This window comes from Diplotaxodon limnothrissa, linkage group LG11 (genome assembly GCF_057381915.1).
Source record: "Diplotaxodon limnothrissa isolate DT_005_m linkage group LG11, D_limnothrissa_male_GT1.1, whole genome shotgun sequence".
NCBI classification, from domain to species: Eukaryota; Metazoa; Chordata; class Actinopteri; order Cichliformes; family Cichlidae; genus Diplotaxodon; species Diplotaxodon limnothrissa.
Window position 1 is genome coordinate 16445409 of NC_140606.1, and position 26175 is coordinate 16471583.

The 26175-nt window shown below is 37.7% G+C and overlaps 1 protein-coding gene across 3 annotated transcripts in view; it reads right to left on the reverse strand.

The window, feature by feature from the left end:
• adcy2a (adenylate cyclase 2a) overlaps positions 1-26175 on the reverse strand; it is a 53178-nt gene that overhangs the window by 3408 nt on the left and 23595 nt on the right. Inside the window, exons 4-21 of one of the 3 annotated variants that reach the window (XM_085365212.1) lie at positions 16059-16208; positions 13042-13190; positions 12758-12869; positions 11983-12110; positions 11463-11621; positions 11153-11285; positions 10881-11057; positions 10747-10790; positions 10471-10551; positions 10144-10213; positions 9914-10011; positions 9668-9752; positions 7040-7177; positions 5879-5998; positions 5587-5771; positions 3811-3895; positions 548-726; positions 38-48 (exon numbers count right to left, since the gene is read on the reverse strand). In XM_085365212.1, the coding sequence (XP_085221338.1) occupies positions 38-48; positions 548-726; positions 3811-3895; positions 5587-5771; positions 5879-5998; positions 7040-7177; positions 9668-9752; positions 9914-10011; positions 10144-10213; positions 10471-10551; positions 10747-10790; positions 10881-11057; positions 11153-11285; positions 11463-11621; positions 11983-12110; positions 12758-12869; positions 13042-13190; positions 16059-16208 (2104 nt within the window). Of the gene's footprint in view, positions 1-37; positions 49-547; positions 727-3810; positions 3896-5586; positions 5772-5878; positions 5999-7039; positions 7178-9667; positions 9753-9913; positions 10012-10127; positions 10214-10470; positions 10552-10746; positions 10791-10880; positions 11058-11152; positions 11286-11462; positions 11622-11982; positions 12111-12757; positions 12870-13041; positions 13191-16058; positions 16209-26175 lie in introns of all 3 variants that reach the window. The other 2 variants (XM_085365213.1, XM_085365214.1) reach the window with 2 other exon arrangements.

Consider the following 26175-nt stretch of genomic DNA (forward strand, 5'->3'; position numbering starts at 1 on the left):
CTTGGACCCTGTTCAAGAACAGAAATGAAGTCAACTGCTGACTCGTCACTCAGGATTTCTGCAGCAGATGCTGCTCTCCTGTTTAATCTTACATGACCTCCAGGATGCCACATTCTCTGAACTCCCTCAGATCTAAAACTTCAGGGGATGTAACAGGATTTACAGCGATGAATGAGTCATGCGAGGCATCATACTGTCACACTACAAAACAAGTGTCAGGTTCATTTAAAGTTTGCACTTTCAAAATAAAAATCTGAGCTTTAGCCCTTATTATTTTAATAAACAACCAATGAATATTTCAGTTTAAATTAATCACACATTTTAAAACAGTGTATTCAATATTTTGCATTTGACAATTGTGTCTTGATATCCTGAATTAAACATCCTTCTTTTCTGATGCATCAGCGAATGAACGCAAAAGAACTTTGCACATAAACAAGCACTTTGAAGTCCTCTGTGTAATTCTACATTCATTAGTCCTGTAGCTATTGTGAAAATAAAATCTGGATAATGTTACATTTAGATTAGTTATTATTATAAAAAACACCACAGATTATAAATTCCTACCTCATTCTTCCAGTTACGGGCCAGGAAGTGCTCTGCGACATGCGCGGGCAGGACATTCTCCAGCAAAACGCGGTTGAGGTTCTCCATGGTTTCAATCTCCTCACACTCCTTCTTGAACTTGTTCTTCCAGAGAAAGTCTAACCTACAGTAATATTCATTCTGTTACAAGAGGACACAGAGGTAAAGAGACTGAAGGTATAGCTGTACAGCTTTCTTCCAAGAAGTCACAGAGAAAAACAGAAACAGCCACAAATATGGACACCAACAAGCCTTAGGACATGAAATGTACAAAAATGCAAGAATTTAGGCACATTTACAAAAACCTCATACAGTATGACTTTTGGTCAAGGCAGACAAGACTGACCCAGTGATTTTTGCAGCTTTGCTTAAATGATGTAGTTACTTCACCAGTGTAATAACAAGGCCTTCTTCAGAGCCCAAGATCAGGAAGGACAAGTGGAATAAAATGTTCCAGGATCAGGTAGAATTAAAGGCTCTGATGGGATTGATTATTTTTTTTCCTTTTCTTCAGCACTCACACCTCAGGTAGTCTGTGATGGCAACTCTAGTCAATCCTGTTTAATTGTCATATGCAGTGAACTGATCTGGTAAATAAAAATGACCAACCAAGGAAAAACGTGCTCGCAGGACGGGACAATTATGATCAAGCACTGCAGATGACCGGATTGGACAGCACAGATATTACCACATGTTACAGCCAGCAACAAAAATAGAGGCAGTAATTTAAAAACTGTGTGTACACAAATCAGAAGCGCATGTAACACTTTAGATATTAATAAATAGAATTTATTATTTATGGTGCAGATATAATTACACCTTATGGTAGAGACAACTACTTCAGTAATTTGTATTCTTCAAATACATTTAACTCTCTCTGAAAAGCGCATTTAGCTAAAGGGACGACCATGTGGAAACTGATGCAGTACTACAGAATCCCGCAGAAGCTCATCAACATCATCCAACAGCTTTATGAAGACTCGTCCTGCCGGATCATCCACAATGGAAAAATGACCAACCCCTGCGCAGTGAAAACTGGACTGAGGCAAGGCTGCATGCTGTCACCAACAATCTTCCTGATCGTCATGGGCTGGATCATGAGAAGAACCACAGAGAGCAGCAACACCGGCATCCAGTGGACCCTCACCAAACAGCTGGAGGACCTGGATTTTGCAGACGATATCAGCCTTCTGTCCCATAAGCAGCAACATGCACAGTCCAAGCTTACACGGCTCGCTGAGGAGGCAGAAAAGACCGGCCTGAAGATCAATGTCAGAAAAACGGAGGTGATGCGGTTGAACAACCGACAAGAACATCCACTGCAGCTACAGGGACAAGACTTGGTGGAAACCAACCGCTTTGTCTACCTAGAAAGCATAGTCAACAGTGATGGCGGCACAGATGAAGACGTTAGGAGCCGGATCAACAAAGCAAGGCTTGCATTCAACACCCTGCGACCCATCTGGAACTCCAAAGCCTTATCTCAGCGCAGCAAGATCTGCATCTTCAACAGAAACGTGAAAGCAGTCCTCCTGTATGGGTCCGAGACGTGGCGAGTGACCAACACCACTACCAGCAAGATACAGATTTTCATCAACAAGTGCTTGCGACACATCGTCAACATCAGATGGCCTGAGAAGATCTCAAACACAGACCTGTGGAAGGGAACCAGCCAGAACCCAGTTGATCAAGACATCAAGAAGAGAAAATGGGGCTGGATAGGCCACATACTTCGAAAACCACTAGACAACGTCACAAGGCAAGCACTGGACTGGAACCTTCAAGGGAAAAGGAGAGTGGGGAGACCCAAACAGACATGGAGAAGATCTGTCGAGAGCGAAGTGAAGGGCGCCGGAAAGACGTGGACCCAGCTGAAGAGAACGGTCCAGAACAGAGTCCGTTGGCGTGGTGTTGTTGCGGCCACCAACAGGAGTCTACAGGAAAATTGATTAAGTGTCAGTATCCAGTTCTGTCGTAGCTTTTCAGGACATCCACAGCATCCACAGTGAAAACCATTTCCAGCAGCCTTGCTGACAGTACACAGTAGAGCCCAGGTGATCAGCTCCATCCCATTTAAAAATGAAACAGCAATATTCCTTTGACCATGCCTACTCTCCCTGAGTGACAAAATCCTGAATGTGACACTATTCTAACCTATGCAAAGTAATATACTTTATTTATGATATACTGTGTACATGTATAACAAAAAAAAGAATCTGCATTTCTTACGCAAAATACTGGTGAAAAAACACTCTTAGACGCTTTTAGCATCAAGGTCTCGGTGGTCAATAGGAAGTAATGATGTAGCTGTTTATTTGTTCATCTTAAACATAACCTGCTCCATTGCACTTTAAGTGTATAGGTTACCTCCCTAAGCAAAAAATCCTTCGTCATATAGTACAGGCCTCGGGCTGTACAAATACGATGCTCCAATTCTAGTACGAACAATTCAGCAGAACCCCCAAACAAGTCAGAAGAACATGTTACTCTCCAGCCTCTGGTTTCTCTCTCACTACTAAATCTCAAATTACATCTGAGTAACAGCAGACTTGCTGATGTAAATCGCTGCCCCTGAGTGACTGAGGGAGGTTACACAAATTGGTCTAAAGATGCCTCTCTTTCAGTGTGTCACAGCAGCCAAAAAGCTTAACCATTTCTACCAAGTTCACTGATTGATTTTCACTTAGAAGATAAATGAGAGCCACTGTTTTTTCCTCACAAAGCTCTGAGATAATAAAGAGATACAGAGAGAGAGGCAGAACCAGCAGCATCAGAGCTACAAATTTGTCTGCATTTATAATCATCCAAAGCATCGCCGTTGTGACATATAAGAAATGAGTCACGTAAAACATTAGTGGCATTAAAATGTGTTAATCTATGAGAGACCATTAAGGGTCAAAGAATCTAAAGGAAGGTAGGTAAAAGATGAGGCTAAAGCTTAGCAATGCTCTCAACATGCTTCAAAAGACTAAGCTAGCAGCTGGTAAGAACACATCACATGGGAAAATTTCTAAATCAGAGGATTTTTTTTGGTTTTTTACATTTTGCAAATACAGTAAAAATAACTTTCCATCAACATCCAAAACCCGCAGCTAAAAAGAATGGAAAAAGTCCAATGATGGTGTAATAATGGCACACAGACGAAAACTACTTTTCTTTTAGCGATAAACTGTGCAGCAGGAGACCGATGACAACGCCATTCAGACTATTACAGCTTAGACTTACCTGCCTGGCAAGCACAAGCAGAGTGATGAAGAAGATAAAGAGGGATATAGAGCCCATAGTCTTCAGGTCTTTGAGAACTCCTGGTCTGGGCAGGAAAAAAATAGACAAATGTTTTTGTAAGATAAGAAAAAGATAAAGACAGAAATAAAATGCGACTGAACAACAACAACAAAAAAAAAGATAGAACAGCAAAAGAGGGCTAGAAAACTAAAAGTTATAGATGAGAAAGGGGATTTTTGACTGCAGTCAGTAGAGATGTCTAGCAGAGCGTTTTATTCCAACCTGTCACTTAATTAAGACTGTCGCTTCTGCTTTGCTGTGACAAGAGCTTGTTTACTGGATGCGTTTCGGAGGGGGGTTAGCCCTCCTGCAAGGGTGTATCGACTAGAGACATTTCTCAAGAAGGAAAAAAAAAAGCAAGTGTTCATGATCCTCAGAGATACAGCTCTGCACAAACTCTTGAATATAAAACTTCAGTCTTCCACTATCATAAAAAGCAAGGTTTTATCAACGTAGACTCCCACACAGTCCAAGCCCAAAGCATATTGGATGAAAGCTGATGCTAAAAACATTTAAACTGTCAAAAGACCTGCATTCTAATATAAGGAAGCACATTTTACATTTTTACTCTTAATCTTATCTCCAGTAAAAACTGGAGATGAAAAGTAGACGCACTGCAGCTGTGATTCTTCTTCTTCTTTTAATTAAAGAAATAACAGCTGTTAAGATTTTTCCAACTAGAAAAATTATCAAAACTTTTCAGATTTATCAGTTTTACAGTCCGGGACAGTAACGCCCATAACAAGACAGAAAAGTGCCGTCCTTGGTGGGAAATCAGACAATTTAGACATCTGCTGACATTTATTTGCTCACAAAGAAGAAGCTAATGATGCTTTAGACGTCAAAAAAAATTTGTTAGAAATTACATTCAAAAACCTGTCTTCCAGCTCAGACGAAATCCATATTTTCTAGTGAAATTACAATTGATGTCATAATCTGTAAGGGTTAATTCAGTTATGCTCATCTATGGGGGAAGATTTGTCTCTTAATGTCCCAACATCTCTATAGTCTCTCTTAGCAGCTCAGCTCAGCTGTGACTTGGGGGACAGAGCAAAAACTTCCTTTGCATGAGTTAAATAATAACAGCCATTTAATACTATGATGGCAAGTCTGAGTTCATCAAATACTGGGTGACATCCTGAAAGATGGGAGCGCCTCTGATGCCTTGTGATGTCTCAAATTAACATGAGTAGACATAGAAACAAGCAGAAACATTTTGGTGCCATTTATTTTACAAGAAGTAACAGTAACTCATAAAACATATTTCTCATACTACATCATGTTTAATTGATTCTTATATACTATCTATATATAGACACTCGTTCTTATAAAGTTTGGCACTTCCTATCATAGCATGATTAGCTTTTTCCTTTTCTTTCTGCATGGGTGGGTGCATCATGGCACATAGGGAAACTATTCAATGAAGCTTGGTCTCTGACTTTTTAAATATAGATTTTAACTCTAAAGCAGTTGTCTACTTCCCTAGTGAATAAGTGGTGCATTAACATTTTACTGCTATAAAATCTTAAGCTAACCCATTCACCTCCTCTTTTATCGTAGCATGCCTTATAGCTGCAAAAAAATATAATTTATCATTTCTCAGTTTGCTCAGAACTTCCTCCTCGGGCTACCATCACAGTCTCCTAACCCTCTTTGACTGTTTTCATCCATCTCATGCTCCCCCCGAAGTGTTCCTGTTTTTCACTTTAAGCCTACCTGTCAAGGCTTTCGGTCTCGTACAGAAATCTGCTGTATTCGTCCAGCAGGGAGGCATGTGTTTGTAGGATAATGACATTGTAGACCACAACTGCTGTCAACATGATAATCATCTTCAGCTCGTAGTTTATCCTCAGGAACACTGAGCAGGAGATCAGGCCCAGGATGCAACTGTAAATTAAATACTATACAGAAGGAGGAGGAGGAGTAACTGAAAATTTGTAGAAAAACAAAAACCTAAAGTAACAAATTTCTGAATAAAGTATGATGATGATGACGATGTTTGTCTTACAGGAAGGTAGAAATTGTTTTTCCCAGAGAGGGTGATTAGTTCCTCTTTATTGTAAAACAGTGTTTCATTGGATGAATTGTAATTAGGAACTGGAGGCAGCACGCTGTCTTCCAAAAAGAACTAGAAGAAAAACACAAAGTCAACAGAAATTCAGGACCACAGAAAACAATCCAGGGAATTGTCATGCAAATTATAAATACGCTTTCTCTGCCTGCCTCTTTGCACATCAGCATGGGACAAGATGAAGTAGTCTGCATTAGACTTGCAGGAGGAAAATAGAATCTTGTTAGATAAGAGGCCAATAGTGACAAGCATTCAACAACGTCGTTTAAAGTGAACCTGCAGGATAAAATGAGGATTGGCTGCCCCGCTGAGCAAAGCCAGGTTAATTTGGTTCATACGCCCTGAGCGACTGACCCAAGTCAGACGCAAAATACGATTATAATCTCTGGAATCGATTTGTGTGAAGGTCTAAACCAGGGTCCTGACATTGTGCTTTATCACGCAGCTTCCTTTCAAGCCTCAGGCTTCCATCCCACCTTTGTCTGAGGCTTTATGTTTTGATGGGCTTCCTTGTCTACAAAAATAAACCTCAATCAGATAAATCGGAAAATAAATATAGAAAATCAAAGCAACGATGTAAATGTTAAATACAGCATTCAGTCATCACTGCACGCAAATTGTCTTGGCACTTTTATGAAATGCTGGGTAAACAATCTTCTGGTCTTAGGAGCCAATTGATAGACTCACTGCAAAGAAACAATGCAAGATATTTGCTCTGTAGTTAAATATTTTTCAGGCTTAATTTACAAGCAAGAAAAAAAAGAAAAAAGGAAGAGGGGAGGGGAAGGGCATATTAATGAATGCTACATAATATTTTCCACAGGCTCTAAACATGATGACTGACTTGCTTCTTGCTGCAGTAAATGAAGATATCATTTTTATATTATTCATTTGTATTCTGCAAGGTTGTTAAGAATATAATTTTAAAGAAGCCCATTTATTTTTGTGAGATAACATGCCGCATTTTACTTTCTAATTATGCTGCAGTTACAAATAGGAGATGTGTTATCAGAAGGACTGCTATATATATTCCTCGTAAAGCCTGAAAGGTGTGGTCCCACTCCCTCAGTGTAGTACCTGCACATAGAAAAAGCTTACCATGTTGAAGACTGCCATTATAAGTATTAGAGCTGTGGTTGTCATGGTGAGAGTGATGCGGGGCCATGGTTTGTTGGCAATAATAACTGATGACCTCAGCAACCACATCCAAGAAGTGGAGGTGCTTTTACTGCAGTGCTGCAGGAACACGTAGACACACAACACACAAATGCAATAAGGTATGAAAGAGCTGGGATATAATGTCACAAATATGTCACACGCAAAGGAAGCCACAACGATGGACAAGCTAGTTACAATAATCTCAACAACCAAGTGCTAAAGAGCAAATTCATTGCTTTTGTTGACTAAAGATAACTAGTGTGACACAAACTAAACTAAACATAAGTTCAGACGCAGAAGCAACACTTTCTGATTAACCTGTATTTCCTCAGCAGGGCAAAGGAAAAATTCCGAGAGCCATATAATGATGGAGAGGGTTCCACTTAAGTTCATAGCAATTAATTCCAACATTTTAATTTCAACACAAATGAAATAACAGAGCTGCAAAATTACAACTTTAAGTGACTTTATCATGAACAACACTGTTTAGAAATGATCAACAATAATCATTTTTATTAGAAACTACTTGTAATAGTACCTGTGTTTCTTTTGTTATTATTATAATTAAATAATGACAAAATGGGATATTAACTAGATTCAAACCCTGGTTCAAAAAGGAAATTAATATTATTTAGAGTCACTTTAGAGCAACAGAGACTGTGCAATCATGCACCTCATGTCTAACCCCGGCAGCACAACATAGCCACTTTATACTTAATGTTTACTGTTTATTATCAAAGATTTATTGAAATCTTCCTGTGCCAGGTCAGTTACAGACAGTTTGTTCCATTGTGAAGCAATGAGAGCGAGAACCCAAATCGTTTACTTGATTATCTCAGAGCAAATATCGGAGCATCACTAGGGCTGAGTGGATGTCACATTTAAATAGCTCAGAGATGTAAATTGCAATATACTAAGGATGGCAGACTATTTTATACCACAGGGAAAATTGGAAATGTAGAGTTAGTGAGGCAATCATTTTGGTCTGAAATCAAGATATTTGTGGACCATTTTGTTAGAACAGCTATTTGGATGCCTAGAACCTAAATGTAAATGATGAATGAAGTGAAATGAAAGCATTTCAAGTTGATCAATGTAAGAGACGTGAGTGCTTACATAAGATTCAATTAGTCACTTTTAAATAACTTTGCTACTTAAGATAAAAGACTCTGCGGCAAAGATTTCTTAAAGCAAAGAGGTCTCCCTTTTTTGTATTTCTGTTTTTATATATATATATTTAATTTTCTAAATAAACAGAAGCTATTTTCAGCGACTAAAAAAGGCTAAGTCTAAATAGGTAAAAAAACAAAAACTGACTGGTCAAAGATGTTCAGTGCTTCCAATCCAGGAAAGAAATTATAAATAAGTATTATTTAAATGTGGAATTGTATCATATTTAGTTTATCTAACTCACATGAGGTATTTGACATGTGGTCTGACAAAAGGAATCATAAAATTTACCGTAGGCTGATTCTGTGTTATTACACAGTAGCCCTGCAAGCATCTTCCTGAGATACTGCAAATTTCCCAATACGCAAACATTTTCATGACACAACATGAAACAGAGCACGAACCAGCAATGCCAAACAATTCCGATATAAAGGCAACAGGTTGTTTATAAAGTGTTTTTCTAGTTTTGTCTTTAAAGAGTTCAGCGACATCCACGGGGAGCCGAGGTCAGAACCAGCAGCTGATGCACACTTACTAAGAATTAAAGCCATCAAAGAATGAGTGAGGTTGCATGGACCCGTGGCCTATAAAATTTTATAGTACCTTCAGTTTTTTATGTCATTTCATTACATGTCATATTAAAATGCCTGTGAAAACACAAGTATTAATGTAAATGAAACAGACCAGCGTAATACTGACTTTAATAAATATCCGCAGCCTCACACAGAAGACAAAATAAGGATCTCCTGATGAATACAGTAATGCTTTGTTTTGGGGGCGGGGGGGTCTACACATTATACAGGTCCGCTGTACAGTTTTTATACAGTGGAAAAGTTTGTGATAATCTAGCCCTTCACTCCACCGAAACGGTAGATTTATCCTGAGAACAGCTGCCTTATATTTTCATGTTGTTTTCAAGACAGGAACAAATGTATTAAACATGCACTTACATTGCTTTACTTTTGTTAGTGATTTCTAGAACTTTCACACTCCCACCGGTGTATTTTCTGTGATTGCAAAGTGCAAATTTTCTGTAATGATTTCCTGAAACAAATCATTCCACTAGAAACAGGATGATGACAATGTGTGGCGTAAAATTTGATGATTGCATCTGTGCATGTAAATGGCACCTGGGAAATAATACAGAATAACCGGTGTGCTCTGGACCATTGCCCCAAAGCTACACCAAAGTGGCACTTGTGTTGACTTAAGGGTCACTTAATGGGCTGTTAAGCTGACCAGAGAGGCGCTTGGATCACTCGTGTGCCTTTGGAATGACATTAGGATAAACATTAAGAACACAAGGGCTACATTAAACAGCAGGCCTATCCGCTGATGTGAAAAGACCAAGTACAAAGATGCCTGGAGGAATTGACTTTGCATAAAGACACTACTCACCAGGAGGTGTCCAATGAAACATATAAAGAGGATAAGGGAAAGGATGAGAAAAGCCATTCCAAAGGATATTCCCAAGACTGTTGTCCTGCAAAAAAAGTTGAATGTTTAAACTCTGAAACGAAGTTTAATCTGTTCCACCAAACAAAGTTGTCCCCAAAATGACCACACAAACCCGCCATACTGAAACCATCTCATTGATTTAAAATGTTTTCAGTTCTAATATAAAGAAATATAAAATGCACATACTTAGGCAAGACCAGAATCTGCACAATGAAAATGCAGAAAAAGATCAAACAGGCGCAGGTGACATAGTATTTAAAGGCCGGCAAGTTTGTTGCTCTGTACTGAAAAGATTAAGAAAAAAAATGGTTAGGCATTATAAAAAAGACGTTTAAATCCTACTCCAAGAAATTTCTCAACTTAGACATGACAAATTTATGTAACTTACAAGATTTACAGCTTCTAAAGCCTCTTACCTCTTTCTCTAAGGATTTGTTGTGAAAGAACAGCGATATTCTTTGAATGTCCTCAGACTTCAGCCACTGTCTGGAAGCATAAACGCAGTGTTATAGAGTGGATTTAAAAGAAAAGAACATTAAGTAAATGAAAACTAAATTAAGATTAAAGTACTAAGAATATAGGCATGAATAAATTAACATATTGTGTTTTAACACAGCCACGTTCATTGAGTTGTACTATTAGAAAACACGACCTTATCTGCAGTAGGATAATCTACAATATGCTAGTCTGTTCTTAGAGTATATTAACACGAGTAATACATGTTTATATGTATGTAATAATACTTTTGTGACGTTATCCCATCAAAAGTCCTGATCATCCTCTCGTTGAGCTCCTCCTCAAACCGTTTTTTCTGAGACTTGGTCCTTTAATGGATAACAAAATGTAAGAGACAAGATATCTGTTATTTTCACATAGCATTAGTGACTCACACTTTAAAGCTTAAAGCAAAAAAAAAAAATGTTATCAAAACATTTTCTTGGCTGTCCTTATAATATAAAAAGAGATGAGGATAATCCTGTCAAACGAAATCGTGCGGAGCTATAATATGAGTAATTTGCCTTTCTGATCTTCTCTGGAAGTGATACTGCCCCATCTTCACGTCCTAAACACAGTGCAAGAGAAGAGAGACAAGTTAGCAGCTACAGATTAACTGATAAACAAGAAAAAACATGTCCAGAAAGAAATTACACACAGCAGTATTGATCTTCCCATTCTCATTAGTCATGCTGTCTCTGTGGTGCAGGTTGGCAAAGGGCTTCGCTGCTCCCCATGACTCCAGATAGCGGGTCATCCTGACAGAGGCTCTCATCTTGGCTCCATCTAGAGTGTTTCTGGGTCGGTAATGATGCTGTGGGCTCCGCCGCTCGACCTGGACAAACATGTTTCGTGTTTGAATTCTCATGCTGATGCGTTTTCTTCTGTGTCCAATATTCTCGTTTACTGGATCTGACATGTGTGTGATACCTTTGGGTTAATGACCAGATATGTGATGACTCCATGTTCCTTCAGGTAAGGATCTCTTTCTTGTCCATCCCCATCTTCCACCTTATAGGCACCATTTAGGTGTTCCAGTGTCACTGAAGTGATGTGGACTCGCCTTAAAGGGAACATTTGATAAAAGAATGGTTTCCTGTGTATATTAACAATATATCTGGACATTTAGCAAACAACAAGCCAGACAACACTGGTCCAGGCAAAATATGAATTAGCGACATAATTTCCTGTTTTGAAATTCAAATGCCTTACAGTATGTTTTTATATGCTTCTCACTTACCCTGGTACACCACCTGCCTCCATGTGATTGGCCAGTGTGACATCATGTGACCAGACATCATACTGCCATTTTTGAAGTCCAATGACACCACACAAGACATTCCCAGAATGCACACCAACACGCATGTTGATATCAACCCCTGTGGCGTCCCGTACTTTCCTGTCATACATCAAAAAGTTGTGTTTTGTTAATGTGGAGCAGGAAAAAAACAATGCATGCCATCTAGCCTGTCAGAAAACAAGCCTAACTCTGTGACATACAATATATGCTGCTTAAAAAAAAACTAAAACTAAACAGTGAAAAGTACTTAAAAAAAGCGGAAAACAGCAACAACAATTAGTCCTTTGTTTTCATTGCAGGTCTGCTAATCAGTATGTTAATACTTATTTCTGTTTTCCAGTAACCACACTAACAATCTGAAGATCGTCACAACATGTTTTTGACATCAGTGATTCATTCACCAGGCTGAACTCTAGTAAATGAAATTGGAAAAACAATTTTACTCCATGGCAGCACTTACTTAATGGCCTCACACATGTCTAGACCCATTTTTACACAGTTTTTGGCGTGGTTCGGCAGTGACTCTGGCAGGCCGGACACACAGTAGTAACAGTCACCAAGGATTTTGATCCGCATACATTCATTTTCCTGCATATAGAAGGGTGAAATATAGTCTCTGCTACAAAAGGTCAGGTAAATATCAAAATGTTCATTTACAACCCTGCTTCCAAAAGCTAGAACACGGTGTGAATTATAAATAAAAACAATCTTTTTACTTTTTGAAATCAGTTTGTTTGATAAATATCAGTGACAGAAACTTATGTATACAGTGAAAGTGAAAACTACTGAGATCTATCTTCTATCTAGGACACTTTCAGCACAAACTGTATGGTGTCTAACCATCAAATAACTGAGTACAAGGTGTTTGCAGGAATTTTAAAAAACATTAGAGCAAACTAAATGTAAACATTTTGCATGACATTGCATTAAAAGCTGGTTATAATCAGTGTTACGCCTCATTGAATGCTGCAGGGCTAATTTTAGCATGCAATATTTTCATTCAAAGACATTTGTTTGACTGGCATGGATGATTCAAGGGTGCAGGGACATACATGAAATTTTAAGAATTTCTAACATGTGAATAAGAATTTGTGAATTCCACACTTCACAAATTTCCTAGCGAGTAAAATACTTTCCAGTAAAGCAGTTTGAGAGGTAAGCTCTGTTAATCTAAAGAAGATCAGCATGTGTTAGGACAGTAATTCATTACAAGAGCAGAGCAGGCAAAAGTTTACCTTAGCTATTTGGTCAAATTTGCCAAACAGTTCATTCAGCATGTGCACAAGTTCTCCAGGTGAGCAGTCACTGGCCAGTCGTGTGAATCCTACTATATCAGCATAAAGTATGCTAGATATATAAAAAACAGTAATGGATACACTTTAATGATTTTATGGATTTTACAGTTTAGAAAACATCTGATTTGAAAATATGCATTAGTATGTACCTACTCTGTATGTAAATTTGACCTAAATACAGAACCACTTGGCTACAATACATTTGATTTAAAAAAGATACATGCCTGACATTAGTGTGCCTCTGGACATAGAGGTTGTGAAAATTGTTTGTGTTTTCAATCTGGCCAAAATTTGGACCCTTTAATCTCTGGATGATCTCGGCTTTCATTACACGGGCAATGTGAGCTGGCAGCAGAGACAGTAGGAGACGCTCCTAATGGCAGAAAACAAAGGAAAAAAAGAAGTAGCAGTAATGCAGGGACAGTCAGAAACATCAAGAAAAAAAAGCTGATCATTATGTAATTAACTTTTTTATTTATTTTTACCATGAAGCACTTAAATGTATGTGACAAAGTGACGAGGAAATTAAATAGTTAAATTCAGGTCATGTACAGTAGTTGGTTAAATCACAAAGCAAATATGACATATGCACAAACATAACCTATTTCTGTTAACTGTGGAGTCTATTGCCTCAGGGCCACATTGATTCATTGCCCCACACCTGTAACTAAGAATAAGCAGATAGCAGATGGTCACATGAAATATACATGCATTTTAGGTTTAGAAAATGAACAGCAAAGTCAGTTAAACTTCAGCAATATCACTCACTCCAGTTAGCAAACATATGCCACTGTGAATCACTTTCACCTGCAACAAAAAGACAACTCCCAGAAAGGGAATGCTTTAGCAGGTAGTGACTGCAAGATGCTGGTGCTCTCTCCTTCTCCTTCCTTGCTGATTTTTTGCTAGTTTTGCTTTTTTTGGTCGCGTCCTTTTCACTACTGGGAGTATGACACAATATCTGCAGCCCTCTCAGGTTGTATAGGTAGGCCAGCTTCTACAACGTGGCGCATCCATACAATCGTTAAAAGACGGTAAGGTCTGCTATGTCTCCCAGCAAAGTTTCAAAAGTATGGCTGAGAAACCAGGAGACGGGTAATGATTGACCAGTATCTGCTCCTTTGTGAAAGGAGAAACAGGAGGAACACTGACAGAGCCCCCATGATGACCTTTAGTGAACCTTTCATGTATGTTTTTGCCCAAAGACTACATGAAGGTGGGATGAGGTCCTTCAGTGGAATCTGTGCTCACAGACCAGAGCATTCACAATGGTTGATGCTTCCTAGCTGGACACATTGATATTCCTTAAGTTTAACTCACTTTGTGTTAACTATACTTAATTTCTATGAGGTGTATAAACTAAATGAAATTTCATGTATAGGTTCAAAGTTAAACTAGAGTGCATGCATTAGGTTGCTGGCACAGAAAATGAATTGATTGCAAGTATTCATTACTTTCTTGCAAGCCCTTACAATTTAAATTCAGCATTTATTCACTTCTTTCTCCTTTATTTTCTCAGGTGTCTCAGCAAGCAATTCACCTTTAGGGTGAAGAGAAGCTGGGTGGAAATGCTTAATTAATCCAATATCAGCCCAAACGTGACAACCAATGATCATCATCTTTTTTTCACGCTCAGAGGATTTTATGTGGAAGAGAGGGAAATTTTTCTTGTGAATACCGCCAGTGATTTTGGTGTATGATGAATTCCCATAGTCCACTTGGACCACTCATAGTGAAAATGTATGCACTCACTGTACTGCAAAGCACTTTGGATAAAAGCATGCAGTGCAGCAAACAGCATATATTATGAGTGCAATGAGCGCCCAGGAGGAATGTGTCTCTGCACAGTTACTACCATCTGTCACAGGCAGCAGCAGCACTCCAGGGCTACTGCGAAATGCTCCACCCTAGACATTTTCAGCTTTCCTCGTGGCACTTCTAACACCACAACCTGCATTTACCATATGAAAAACCAGCTCAACCCTAAGCCTGGGCTTTCACAACAGCAGCTGGATTCACATCATCTCACTAAATAACTCACCAAAAGCTGTAGTAAAAAGCTAGCCAGATCCCAGAGTCGCACATCAGAGTGCTTTAATCAACACTTTGCTAATACTATCTCACAGGATGCTGCACCACTTGAAAGTATTAATAACAAATTAGCATTATTATATTTCAACGCTTCCAACTTTGCAGGTAGATGCAGAGAAAGACAATGCAAGCCGGTACAATATCAATAATAGAAAACAACTAGCACGATCCAAAATGTGAGTGATGTGTGTTCACTTTAAAAGAAATCATAGAAAATATTACCATTAATCCTCAATGAGGATAATTGTCATAAAAAAAACAACTATAGCAATATAGGCTGAGATAATCACACACTGACATCATTAACAATTCCCACATTCTGCACAGTGTAGCCCTGACAAAGTTCTCTGTCGTTGTAACTCAGAAGATAGAGCAGTTCATCTAGTAGCTGGACGGTTGATGGTTCAATCCCTGGCTGTTCAGGTCTGCATGCCAAAGATACTCAAATACTAACAGAAAGCACTTAAGCATAATAAAACTGATTGTATGAACGGGTCAATGACGCGCTTTGAGTGCTCAGGTGGAATAGAAAAGTGCTATAAGAAGGAATCCATTTATCCAGAGCCGATTGATTTCAATAATTTGAGTGTTAATATGAAGAGTGACATTTTAAGCACAGGACACAAGTGCTACTTTCAGCTGTTCCCATATTCACATGGTAGCTCTGCATGTTTTATATGGCAGATTTTTTTTACACCACATATCTTTCCTGACACAAACTCATTGGGATTTGTGTCTCCTCTTGGGATCAAATTGGGGATCTTTCACTTGTTAGGCAAATGTGTAAAACACTCAAATACTCTATGGAACCGCTAAGTATAGCATGTACGTATGACATAAAAATACATAGGAAACAAAAGAACAATAGAGGAAAGATGAGTTAAGTAGCAGTGGGATGTTTGACTCGAGTGCATGACATAAATATTCAGACTACATTATAAGATAAGTCATTCTAACAAGGCTCCAACATTTCCCCATGCCATTGTACTACACTATATTACTAAATTAGCAAATGATAATTAGAGGTAATGTTTAAAATCTGAAAGTCATTGCTGTAACAATTATTGTAATGAACAGCAACATCATAAATATTTTATTGCCTGGTGTTCATTGTTTCAGTGTTTTAATTAAGTGTTATTAACCACGTTACCTGCTGTCTCTTCTCAAACTCCAGTTTAATTGGGGACTTGATGCAGTTGCAGGTGTCCTGGTAGGTCTGTTTGAGTGCCAGCTCCATCAGGTGCTTATGGTACGCTCCAGCCATGTTGCCACACATGAAAATGATAACATTGGCCAGAATCTGGGTAGGAACAGAGAACAATAACAATAAAAAGTGTTGTTAAGCTTTACTATATATATATAAAATAGTGGTTACAATACAATATAAAGAATTTATCTCATATTTAGAATCAGTCCATTAAATAGTTCCTGTTATAGGAAGGCCTAGCAAAGAAAGTAAAAATCAACCTAAAGTAAATATTTTCCTCAATGGTTCCTGATCCTATGGTGAGATCTTGCAGTGACATCAATAGGCAGCACTACATTGTATTCAAGGGTAATGTGGCATATAAATACACATCTTTCATTTCCAGTTATTTAATGAAACATCCTGTGGCTGCTGATGACATTAAATAGAAAAATACAATACAATCAGATAATAATGGCATTGGATAAATTTGACACCGCTATACTGCCCCTGCTCGGTTGTTTATTTTCTCTCACTTCAGTTTTACAATGGCAACCCAGCCTCTACCCTGTAAGAAACACAAATAAGGGCAACCTATGTGACTACATCCCGTCTATATAAATAGACTCTCCCCTGAGTTCAGGTTGATCGCACACAAAAAGCTCTAACTTAATTAGCATTGTTGCAGCAAACATCACATGCCACTACAAGCACTATTTGACAAATGGTGGGCTCAGTTGAGACAACTGCTCTAAAACATGGATTGTTTTGAGCACAATAAAGCTTAATTAGATTTGTTTATTCCAATAATGAGAAGCCAAAATCTTTACACCCATACATTTTACAACCCAATTTCCTTCGGGGTCAACCTTCAAGATCAATAAAGTTTTATTGAATTGAAAGTGTATTTAGTAAAATCCTTAATAAGATGGCCAATCAGTATTATTAGTACATATATTATGTACTAATATGCATTTATGCCAGAAATGTCTTTAGTGTCCACTACTTTGCGCTAACCAAAGAATTCATCTTATTTTTAAATACACTGATACTAAAGTCATAGCAAAGAAGATCTTAACAGTCTCCCATTTGTATTTGTTCATCTTTATATCAGCTGCAGATTGACTGCTGGGATGTGGTATGGAGCAGCGGTCCCCAACCCCCGGAGTCGTTTGGTACCGGGCCGCGAGAGTTGAGGCTTGGGTGTGAAATTTATGGTTTTCATGGTTTTTATCGTTTTTTGTCGTTATTTTTGTTTATATCATTTTTATCTTTAACTCAGTTTCCCTGGGTCTTTTCCCATGTGTTATGAATAAATCTTCTTTTCTTTGGTACTGGTTTTATTTTTTTGTATTTATCCGCGATACCTTAAAGGCCGGTCCATGAAAATATTGTCGGATATAAACCGGTCTGTGCCGCAAAAAAGGTTGGGGACCGCTGGTATGGAGCACGTTCTGTTTATCAGTCCACAGTGCTGCTGTGACACAGACTACAATTTTGAATAAATGCATTGTCATTTCATCAAGTGCTACACATGAAAGTTCATAACTGACAGACTACCTCAAAACCAATTTAAGTCCTGGCTTTAAAGCGTTTTTAATGCCTAACATTTCAATATTTTGGATACATCTTTCTTTCTCACTCAACAATGTGAGTGCATTTTGTATTCAGCAGATAAATGACATAGTATGGCAAAGTTAAGCCAAACTTGTGGAGAAAACTTTCACCTTTTTGACTGTGACAAATTGTCTCAAGTCAGAATTGACATTTACTACGCTGCTACTTTTAATGATTCAAAAGACTGGAAATGATGTCTTAATTTTTCATACATATAAACACCACAAAACAAAACAAAATCTTAAAAGAAAGTCTTTTATAGAGCATGTCCTACTTCAGAGTCACACAATACAAACCATGACACACAGGGATAGATGCTCTCCACTATAAGCATGGAGTGCAAATTGCAGTCTGTCCTCAGAATTAAGACTTTATTTCTCTGCACATTTCAGGCAAAACGCAGGGCTGCACTAAACACGAAGCCCCATTACAGGAACAATTTGGATGTTTAAAGATTTGGATGTGTAAAGACCCTGGAGCTCTGGTAACCTCGAGTTTAATATTTCCCAGCTATACAGCAAATGGATAATTTAATGGTTCTTCCCCATTGCTTGAAAAGAAATCTCCCTCTCCTTCACACTCTTGCATGCCTTGTCTCATTCTCGCTATTTCTCTTTCACTTCTATTCTCCATCTTTGTGTCTTTTCTCTCCTGCATAATGTTGACCTTACTGTCACAGTGACCATTGTTCTCTCTTTTTGGACATAAATATGCCCAACAGACTTACATCACAGCACAAGTAGAAGCTGGTGACCTTTGCAAAAAGGACGTTTTATTTTAGTAATAATAGTCAGACAAGAAGAAAACAAAAATGTCTAAAAACCACAAAAACTAAAGCTCATGAATTTTATAGCTTGCAGACATCTGTACTTTGCTTCTAGTAAACAGCTGAAACTGAATTTAAAGTTATTTTCCAAACAAAAGCAAAAAAAACCCTATGTACCCTTTTTACAATGCTAAATTATTCAGTATTTTATTTGACAGCTTAAAGGCAGACGAGGCAGCTGCACACACAAGTATAAAGCAATTGTAACCACCTGCAGCAGACTCTTCCTACTTATCCATCACAAAAAGACTCCCCATCAACATTTTCTTAACCAGGGTCCAAGGCAAGCAATACCTATAAAACTAGTGAGAGCCAATAAAGAAATATTGCAGTGAATCATACTGAGGTGAAAATAGTATAAACTATGCAGATATTGTCTCCTTATTGAGAAAGCTGCTTCCTTAAATGTTTATGTGACTACACCAGAAATGTACCATATCTCTATATTTAACAAAAGCAAACATTGAGGCCAGTAGCCAAGTACATGAGGTGACCTGCTGTCTGGATTTACTTTCACATCTATTCAGTGTATTTCAAAAAGACATCCCTCTTCCTCTCTGCCAGGCCTTTTTTCTGCACATTAAAAAATACTGAAAGAACAGAAAAAAAACCCCATTTTTTTCTCTATATATCGTTCTTCTAAACGATATAGTATGGACAAGCTTGGCTTTGTTGATCATCATCCATTGTCAGTGGGAAAACTGACAAAACAGCCAGAATCTGGTACTGTAGAACAGTTTTATAGGGTAGATCACTGAATGACTGAAGAAAGCCACAAAAAGATGGACAGGGGCTTTTGTACGGTGGTTTATAGAAGCGCTTTAACCCATAGACTGTATATAATATTTTAACCCTTTCACGCATAGTGGTCACTACGGTGGACAGCTATTCAAAGGCTGTTTTCTTGTATTTGTGTCAGTGTTGACGTTATACTTGTACATAAACCTCTACACTTGTCACTGATGTGTCACTCCATACCCTGCCACCCACTGTGCGTTTAATGTTACTGCAGATGTGTGGTGTGTTTCATTGTAACTATTATTATTTAACCCTGTCATGCATGAATTATGACAACCTCAATCGGGGTTTTTTTTCTTAAGTATTTTTATTCATCAAAAATACTTAAGAAAAAATCCTGATTGAGGTTGTCATAATTCATGCATGGAAGGGTTAAAATCCAAGTTTAAAATTCCCTTATCATACCAGCATATTTAACAAATAATCTATTCAGGCACATCTTTAGTGGCTGGTTAATATAAACTTTGCTGCACCAGAGCCTGAAAAAACCCCAGAAGTCACTTCAGAGAAATTTTCAGTATGCAAAACCTGCATCTGATGTTAAATGCAAATTACTTCCTATTGTGTGTAGCTGAGGTCGATATATTCAAATGGCGTGTACTCTTTGAAGACTAAAAAGAATATTTTCAGGCGCAATGTCAGTAAAGTTAAATTTCCTTTAACTATACTTGAAATCTAAATGCAAAGAAGACTGGGTGCATTTAATTTGCATTTGAGTTTATCCTTTTATGCAGGTATGTGATATTTTACCAATATGTACTCAACTGTAATATGTGCTCAACAGATCACATTAAGTTAACATAAATATTACTCTATAACCCGACTCTCACACTGACTACTTACAACCCATCTCAAATATCCAACCCAACATCACAGCAAGCTTTGTAATACACACATCAGTCCACCGTTTCGACTTCACACTTTGCCTCTCCAAAACATGAAATAGCCACACATGCTGAAATTGCATTACTGCATGTAGAAATTTTATTACCAGCAATGGGAGATAATATATTAAAAGCTACAAAGTCAGTAGTGAGCAAAAAAGGTATGAAGTACCTTGGTGGCTAATATGTATTGTGTTAATAATGTCTGTTTAAACACTTTTCCATGATTATTTTCATGTTGAGTTGAAATAAAATATTTCCCTCTGCTGTTCCTGCAGATTATTGCAACTTACTGCAAATTCTGCATGGGTGTCTATTCTCGATTTGGAGAGGCAAAGCGCGAAATGGACACGGCTGACCGGCGTGTCTATTACACGTTTTTCCGTGAAACTGCATTGAAATATCAGCTGTGTATAAAGGCTGGTGGTGCGAGTCATTTGTACCTCAGTGGTACCCAATTACAGATAACAGCAGGGTTAGGTGAGTATCACATCTCAAGAGCTGTGACTCCTGCTGGGATTATCTAAAACCAGGAAACTTCACTTTCTGAATGTTATATTTCTGCCATGTTACTGACATGTGGATAGAGAAAGACATTAGTGTGCAGATGAATCTTGTTTTTATTGTACATCAGTGACAGATGTCCACCGGTCCTGTCTTCAGTAGACCCTCAATAGTAATGACCACAAGCACAAATGACAAACAGTAACTTAGAATTGAAAGGATATATCAAACTACAGTAAGGTCCACAAGCATTTTAGCTCTGTACACTGTTAAAATTTACCTAAAATGAGTCATGGTGGTAGGCAATATCCAAATACCAAAAAACAAACAAACAAAATAACTGCCAGTGACAAAGGCACAAAAACAGGAAAAAAGATCTGTGAGCACCTCATGGGAACAGGCAATCTACTCTTTTCCAGCTGAGGAACCAAGACCTTCATCCCAGCTGCTTCACACTATAATCCATCCCACTGTGAACTGGAAGTTGTGTTTGGATAAAATCAACAGAACAACATCATCTGCAAAAAAGCGAACATGATTCCAAGTCCACCAAACAAGACACTCCTTAGACCAGGGGTCTCAAACTCCAGTCCTCGAGGGCCACTGTCCTGAAACTTTTCCATGTGTCCCTGTTTCAACACACCTGAATAAGATTAGTAGAGAACTTGACTGCATGCTGAAGTGGCAACCCCTAACCCCACTCAAGTAAATTTAAGTAAATCTAAGTGTTTGGAAAAATTTACTTCTAAAAGTACTTTTACTGCAACATGTTCATTCACTCATGAGCTGCTGTAACATGAATCAAATGGCATGCAGTCAAGTTCTATAGAGTACTGATAATGACCTACTAATTGTATTCAGGTGGTTGCAACAGGGACACAGGACACCAGCCCTCTAAGACTGGAGTTTGAGATCCCAGCCTTAGACCCTTGTAGCTCCTCCCCACTTTTCTGTCTACTCCGTAGTGCCCTGTAAATAATTAGCTGAAAATAAATTTTTTAAAAAAGTCTTGCTGAAGGAACTCAAATATGCAGAAGAAGTCGGAAATACTCCAGGTAATAAGAACCAAGATCACACTCCATTTGTATTATAAATTCATTGGTTGTTCTATTGGGCCAAATTCTTCATAATTCCGAAGAACCCTCGTGTCGGTGTATTACACAAGGTCCCATATATTAGACCAAATCCACAAAACACATGCAGAGTTTTCTCTATGCTTGAGAAAGACAAATACTGGCCTAGTTGGTGTGTCAAAATTAATTCAAAATGCATTGAAAATGGATGTGATTTCACAGATTTCCATTTAAGTGAGATGGTAAGGGCCATGGTGCGGGCTGCCTACTTCTAATTAGAGATGTTAAAATTCTTTTACATAAATGTCATTGTGTAGACAAGTGCCAATAGATAACTCACTTAGCTTGCACTGTAAACAATCCAAATGTCTTCACAATGATTAGCAAACAAGGATACAAAGGATCAAAAAAGCAACCACAAATATCAAACAAGAACATAAAAAATGAACGTTTTTTTAGTAGAACACCCACAATAAAATCTTAAAAATAGCTGGAGGCAGCAAACCTGAGGCAAGTGTGTGATTGTGAATTCACTGGGCTATTGCAAGCACTTTTCTCACCATGCCACAAACCGACCTTTCTTTAAGGATATAAAAAGTTGGAGACATGTTGTTGTCTGGATATCTGCATCTTACATGCCTCTCTGTCGGCTAATTTTGGGGGAGATAAGTTCAGAGATGCACTGCGTGTGTGAATATGGCTCAAATGAGAGATCATTGACTTTGCTCAACTGCTGCTCAACTCCTTTTCTCAGTCAACAGGAATTTAAATACAGGAATGCAGGTAAATCACACAATTGAACCATAAAGGTGGTTTCTTTTTTTGGCAATATGAAAATCACATCCAGTGAAATGCAACACCGTTGAGACCTGGATGATCTGAGTACAGACAGAAATACTCAAGAATTGCATTTTTGGTTCGTATTACTGACATAAAACTTTAATATGATTCAATCTGAAAGGATGAGACAAAGAAATTCAAGAATTCAAGAAATACCAGTCTCACAGTTTAGACCTCACAAACACACTTAAGTATGTAATATATCTTTAACAAAGGCAAAAACCCTTATCTGAATTCAAATGAAGCCCCCCGTCCTTCAAAACATCCTCCAAAAACAGGTAATGCATGCAATATTCAACAGCTACTACCGCAGTAGTTTATGTGAAATTCTGTCAGCTAAAGCTTAAATGGAGTGTGAACACTGTGATGAATTATTGATGACTTAAGTACTCAAAAATAATTAAGAAAGTGCGCATCAGAAGTTTGCTCCTAGTCTGAAGGGAGAAGCTTTGATACAAAAACACAGTGGTCAGCTTACACGAACACTTTCAGTGTTGCACAGGACCTAATTACATCAAAGTCTGCATTGCATTAACGTTAGTACCCCCAAAAATCAAAGAAGTCACTAATATTGAAATAAGAGCATCGTTTTAAAAAATAATGTTTTAATAGCTCTAATGATAGATTTAGTTAGTAGCTTTCTCTGTACGTCTACCAATAGATAACTACAGTATCTAATCTCCCATAAGGTTGAGGCATATGAGAAATACTAAAAGAAATAAGAATATTTTTACACTGAGCTACCTGAGTAATCTTTGCACCTCTAAGGACCAGAAACAGATAATTATATTTGCAAAAGATGAAAATGCTAATGCTTCATTATTATTGCTTCTAAATATTACCCACAAGTAAATGTGGATCCAACAAAGTGCTATTTCCTGTTCAATAAATAAGCCGCTTCATTAAAACACCAATGAGCCAACACTGTAAAGTTTAATAGACCTGACAAAGTCAAGATGTTGGCATGGTTGCTTCTCACTTAATACCCCCTGGGCAGTCTCTCACGAGTGTGTAGGCACTTAACAGCTGACATTTACAAATGTCTGGAGGAACAGACTGATTTGATTGACTGTATTTTCCCCCAAAAACTGCTGAATGCAATATTAAACATTTCTGAAATAACAAAAATCTATCTAGTCTAAAAAAATCTGGATACTGATTTGTAAATAATGGGATTTGAAATAAGCGGGTAGAAACAGAAAAAGTGTAAATGTCATCCTACTGAATTTCAAACATTAACATTGTGTAGACGTAGAGATTTTCATGAAAACATGTTTTAAGTTTTCTATCTCTCTCTCTCTCTCTCTTTAAAAAATTAATACTCTTTTGATTGAGTGTGGCTGAGTGTGTGTGTGTGTGTGTGTGTGTGTGTGTGTGTGTGTGTGTGTGTGTGTGTGTGTTGCTTTAAAGAATTATTTTTGATGTTTTGGAAAAACTCACATACATTTTCTTACTAATTCAAGTGTGAAAACTGATAACTATGGGCAGAAATCTGTGCCATCAGAAACTGAATTTGAATAAGTTAAATTTGAATTTGAATTGCTCAGATTGAATCTGAATTGTAACTTGAATAAATGCTTTTGAAAACTGAATTTGAATTAGTCTAATTTGAAATTGAATTTATGATTTGAAAATGATGATCACTAAATTGAAATTGAATTTTATATTTTGAAAATGAATTGATTTGCTTTGAAGCTGCATTTTATCCTTTAAACATTCAGCTCTCGAATAATTTCAGTTTCACTTCTCACCATTCAGTTTCAGTTCTACAATTCAATTTCAGTTCCAAAATTCAGTTTTTTGGAACTTACATCCGGTTCCGGTTCAAGCGCAGATTAATAGAACTACGTTTTACTAGCGGACCGAAAGTGTTACTGACGGGAATCTACAGCGTCTTGAGCTGAATTAAGACTTCAGAAGTCATTGGTCATGTCGAATGACCAGCGGATAAACTCTCAGGTTGGTAATAAATGTATTACATGTATAAGAACAAGCGTCATGTTAACAAAAGATAGCCGTACAGTAACTGTTATGCTTATTGTAGCTGTTAGCTAAAAATGCTAATTGACAAACAAATATGATCGACTGTTTCTAGTAGAATTCCAAAGTTTTCATCTTGTACCCTCTCAGAGTACCCCCTCTGTATGCTTGCAGAGACCCTACAGTAGGGAAACATGCAAAACGGTGTCCAAACCTTTGTATTTTAGCTTTATTTATGTCTTACACAGCATCCCAACTCTTTAGCTAACTTAATAACTTTAGCTAAAGTGAATAGTTAGTCTAATTCATTAGTGCAGCATTACTGGATCACCTCTGTTTGAAGTGATATAATGTGATGTACAACTATCACTAAAACAGCAAACTTTGTAAATAAGCAAACAACACTTCTCATTCTCTAAACGTTTGGCCACAGCTGTAGATTACACTATCAGTGCTTGTTCACTCTTGACAATAATTACATTTCTAAATTTACTTTGTGCATTTACAGGTAAACAATATCTAATATTTTATCTAAATGACTGCTTTGTCTTTGAAAAGGGTGAAGAGCCTGAGGCTGGTGACAGTCCAGTTCTACTCTAAGTACATCCTTACAGTGGCTCACAGGACAAGGCCACATTCCTGTCCTGCCAGAAGAGAAGAGAAACTTCAGAGTCTTCATGCAGTTCAACCACACCTGTCATATTCCATATGACAGGGGTCTCAAACTCCAGTCCAAAGCATTTATTCAAGTTACAATTCAGATTCAATCTGAGCAATTCAAATTTAACTTATTCAAATTCAGTTTCTGATGGCACAGATTTCTGCCCATATATCCTTCAAGTCTATATATAGTCACAGCCAATTACTTTAGCTGTGCATAAATATTTATAGCATATTTATATACATTATAATATATACAGTATATTTGGATTATACATAAATAACCCACATGTTTATATGTTAATCTCTATTTGCTTTTGTATGTTTGTGTGCATTACTTAAAGGATATAGAATCATAATACACATATTGAGGATGTAGCTCATCTTATAAGATTTGAGAAGGACTGAACAGATGGCGGTTGCCCTGAAAAAGCCATCAGCCAATCGGTAAAAGCACGATGCTGCACCAACACACAAACACAGTAAAGGTTTGAACAGTTTCAACTATATGACGCACTGGTGGGCATACCTGGTCATTAACACTGAAAAGATGCATTCAGTGTTCTTAATTATCTGCATTCATAAAGTAAATTACCATGTTGTTTCTTCTTCAGTTTGCTGAGATGAACCTGGGATGCTGATCGTACCAGCAGCTGATTAAGGTGTTTATGAAGAACAATTCTAGCGACAACACAAGCAGTTTCTATTTTCACACTAGAGCTAAAACAAAACAAAACAAAACACAATCTTACTTAAAATTTTGAAAACAATATTTCATCCTAAAGCTCTGAGCTCAGTTAGGTATTCACAGTAGCAATTTTTGAGCAGCTTTAGTCAAGCATTTTTTGATAGTGTATATTCACAATTTCCTTTTATTAACTATTAAGTTACAGCACCCC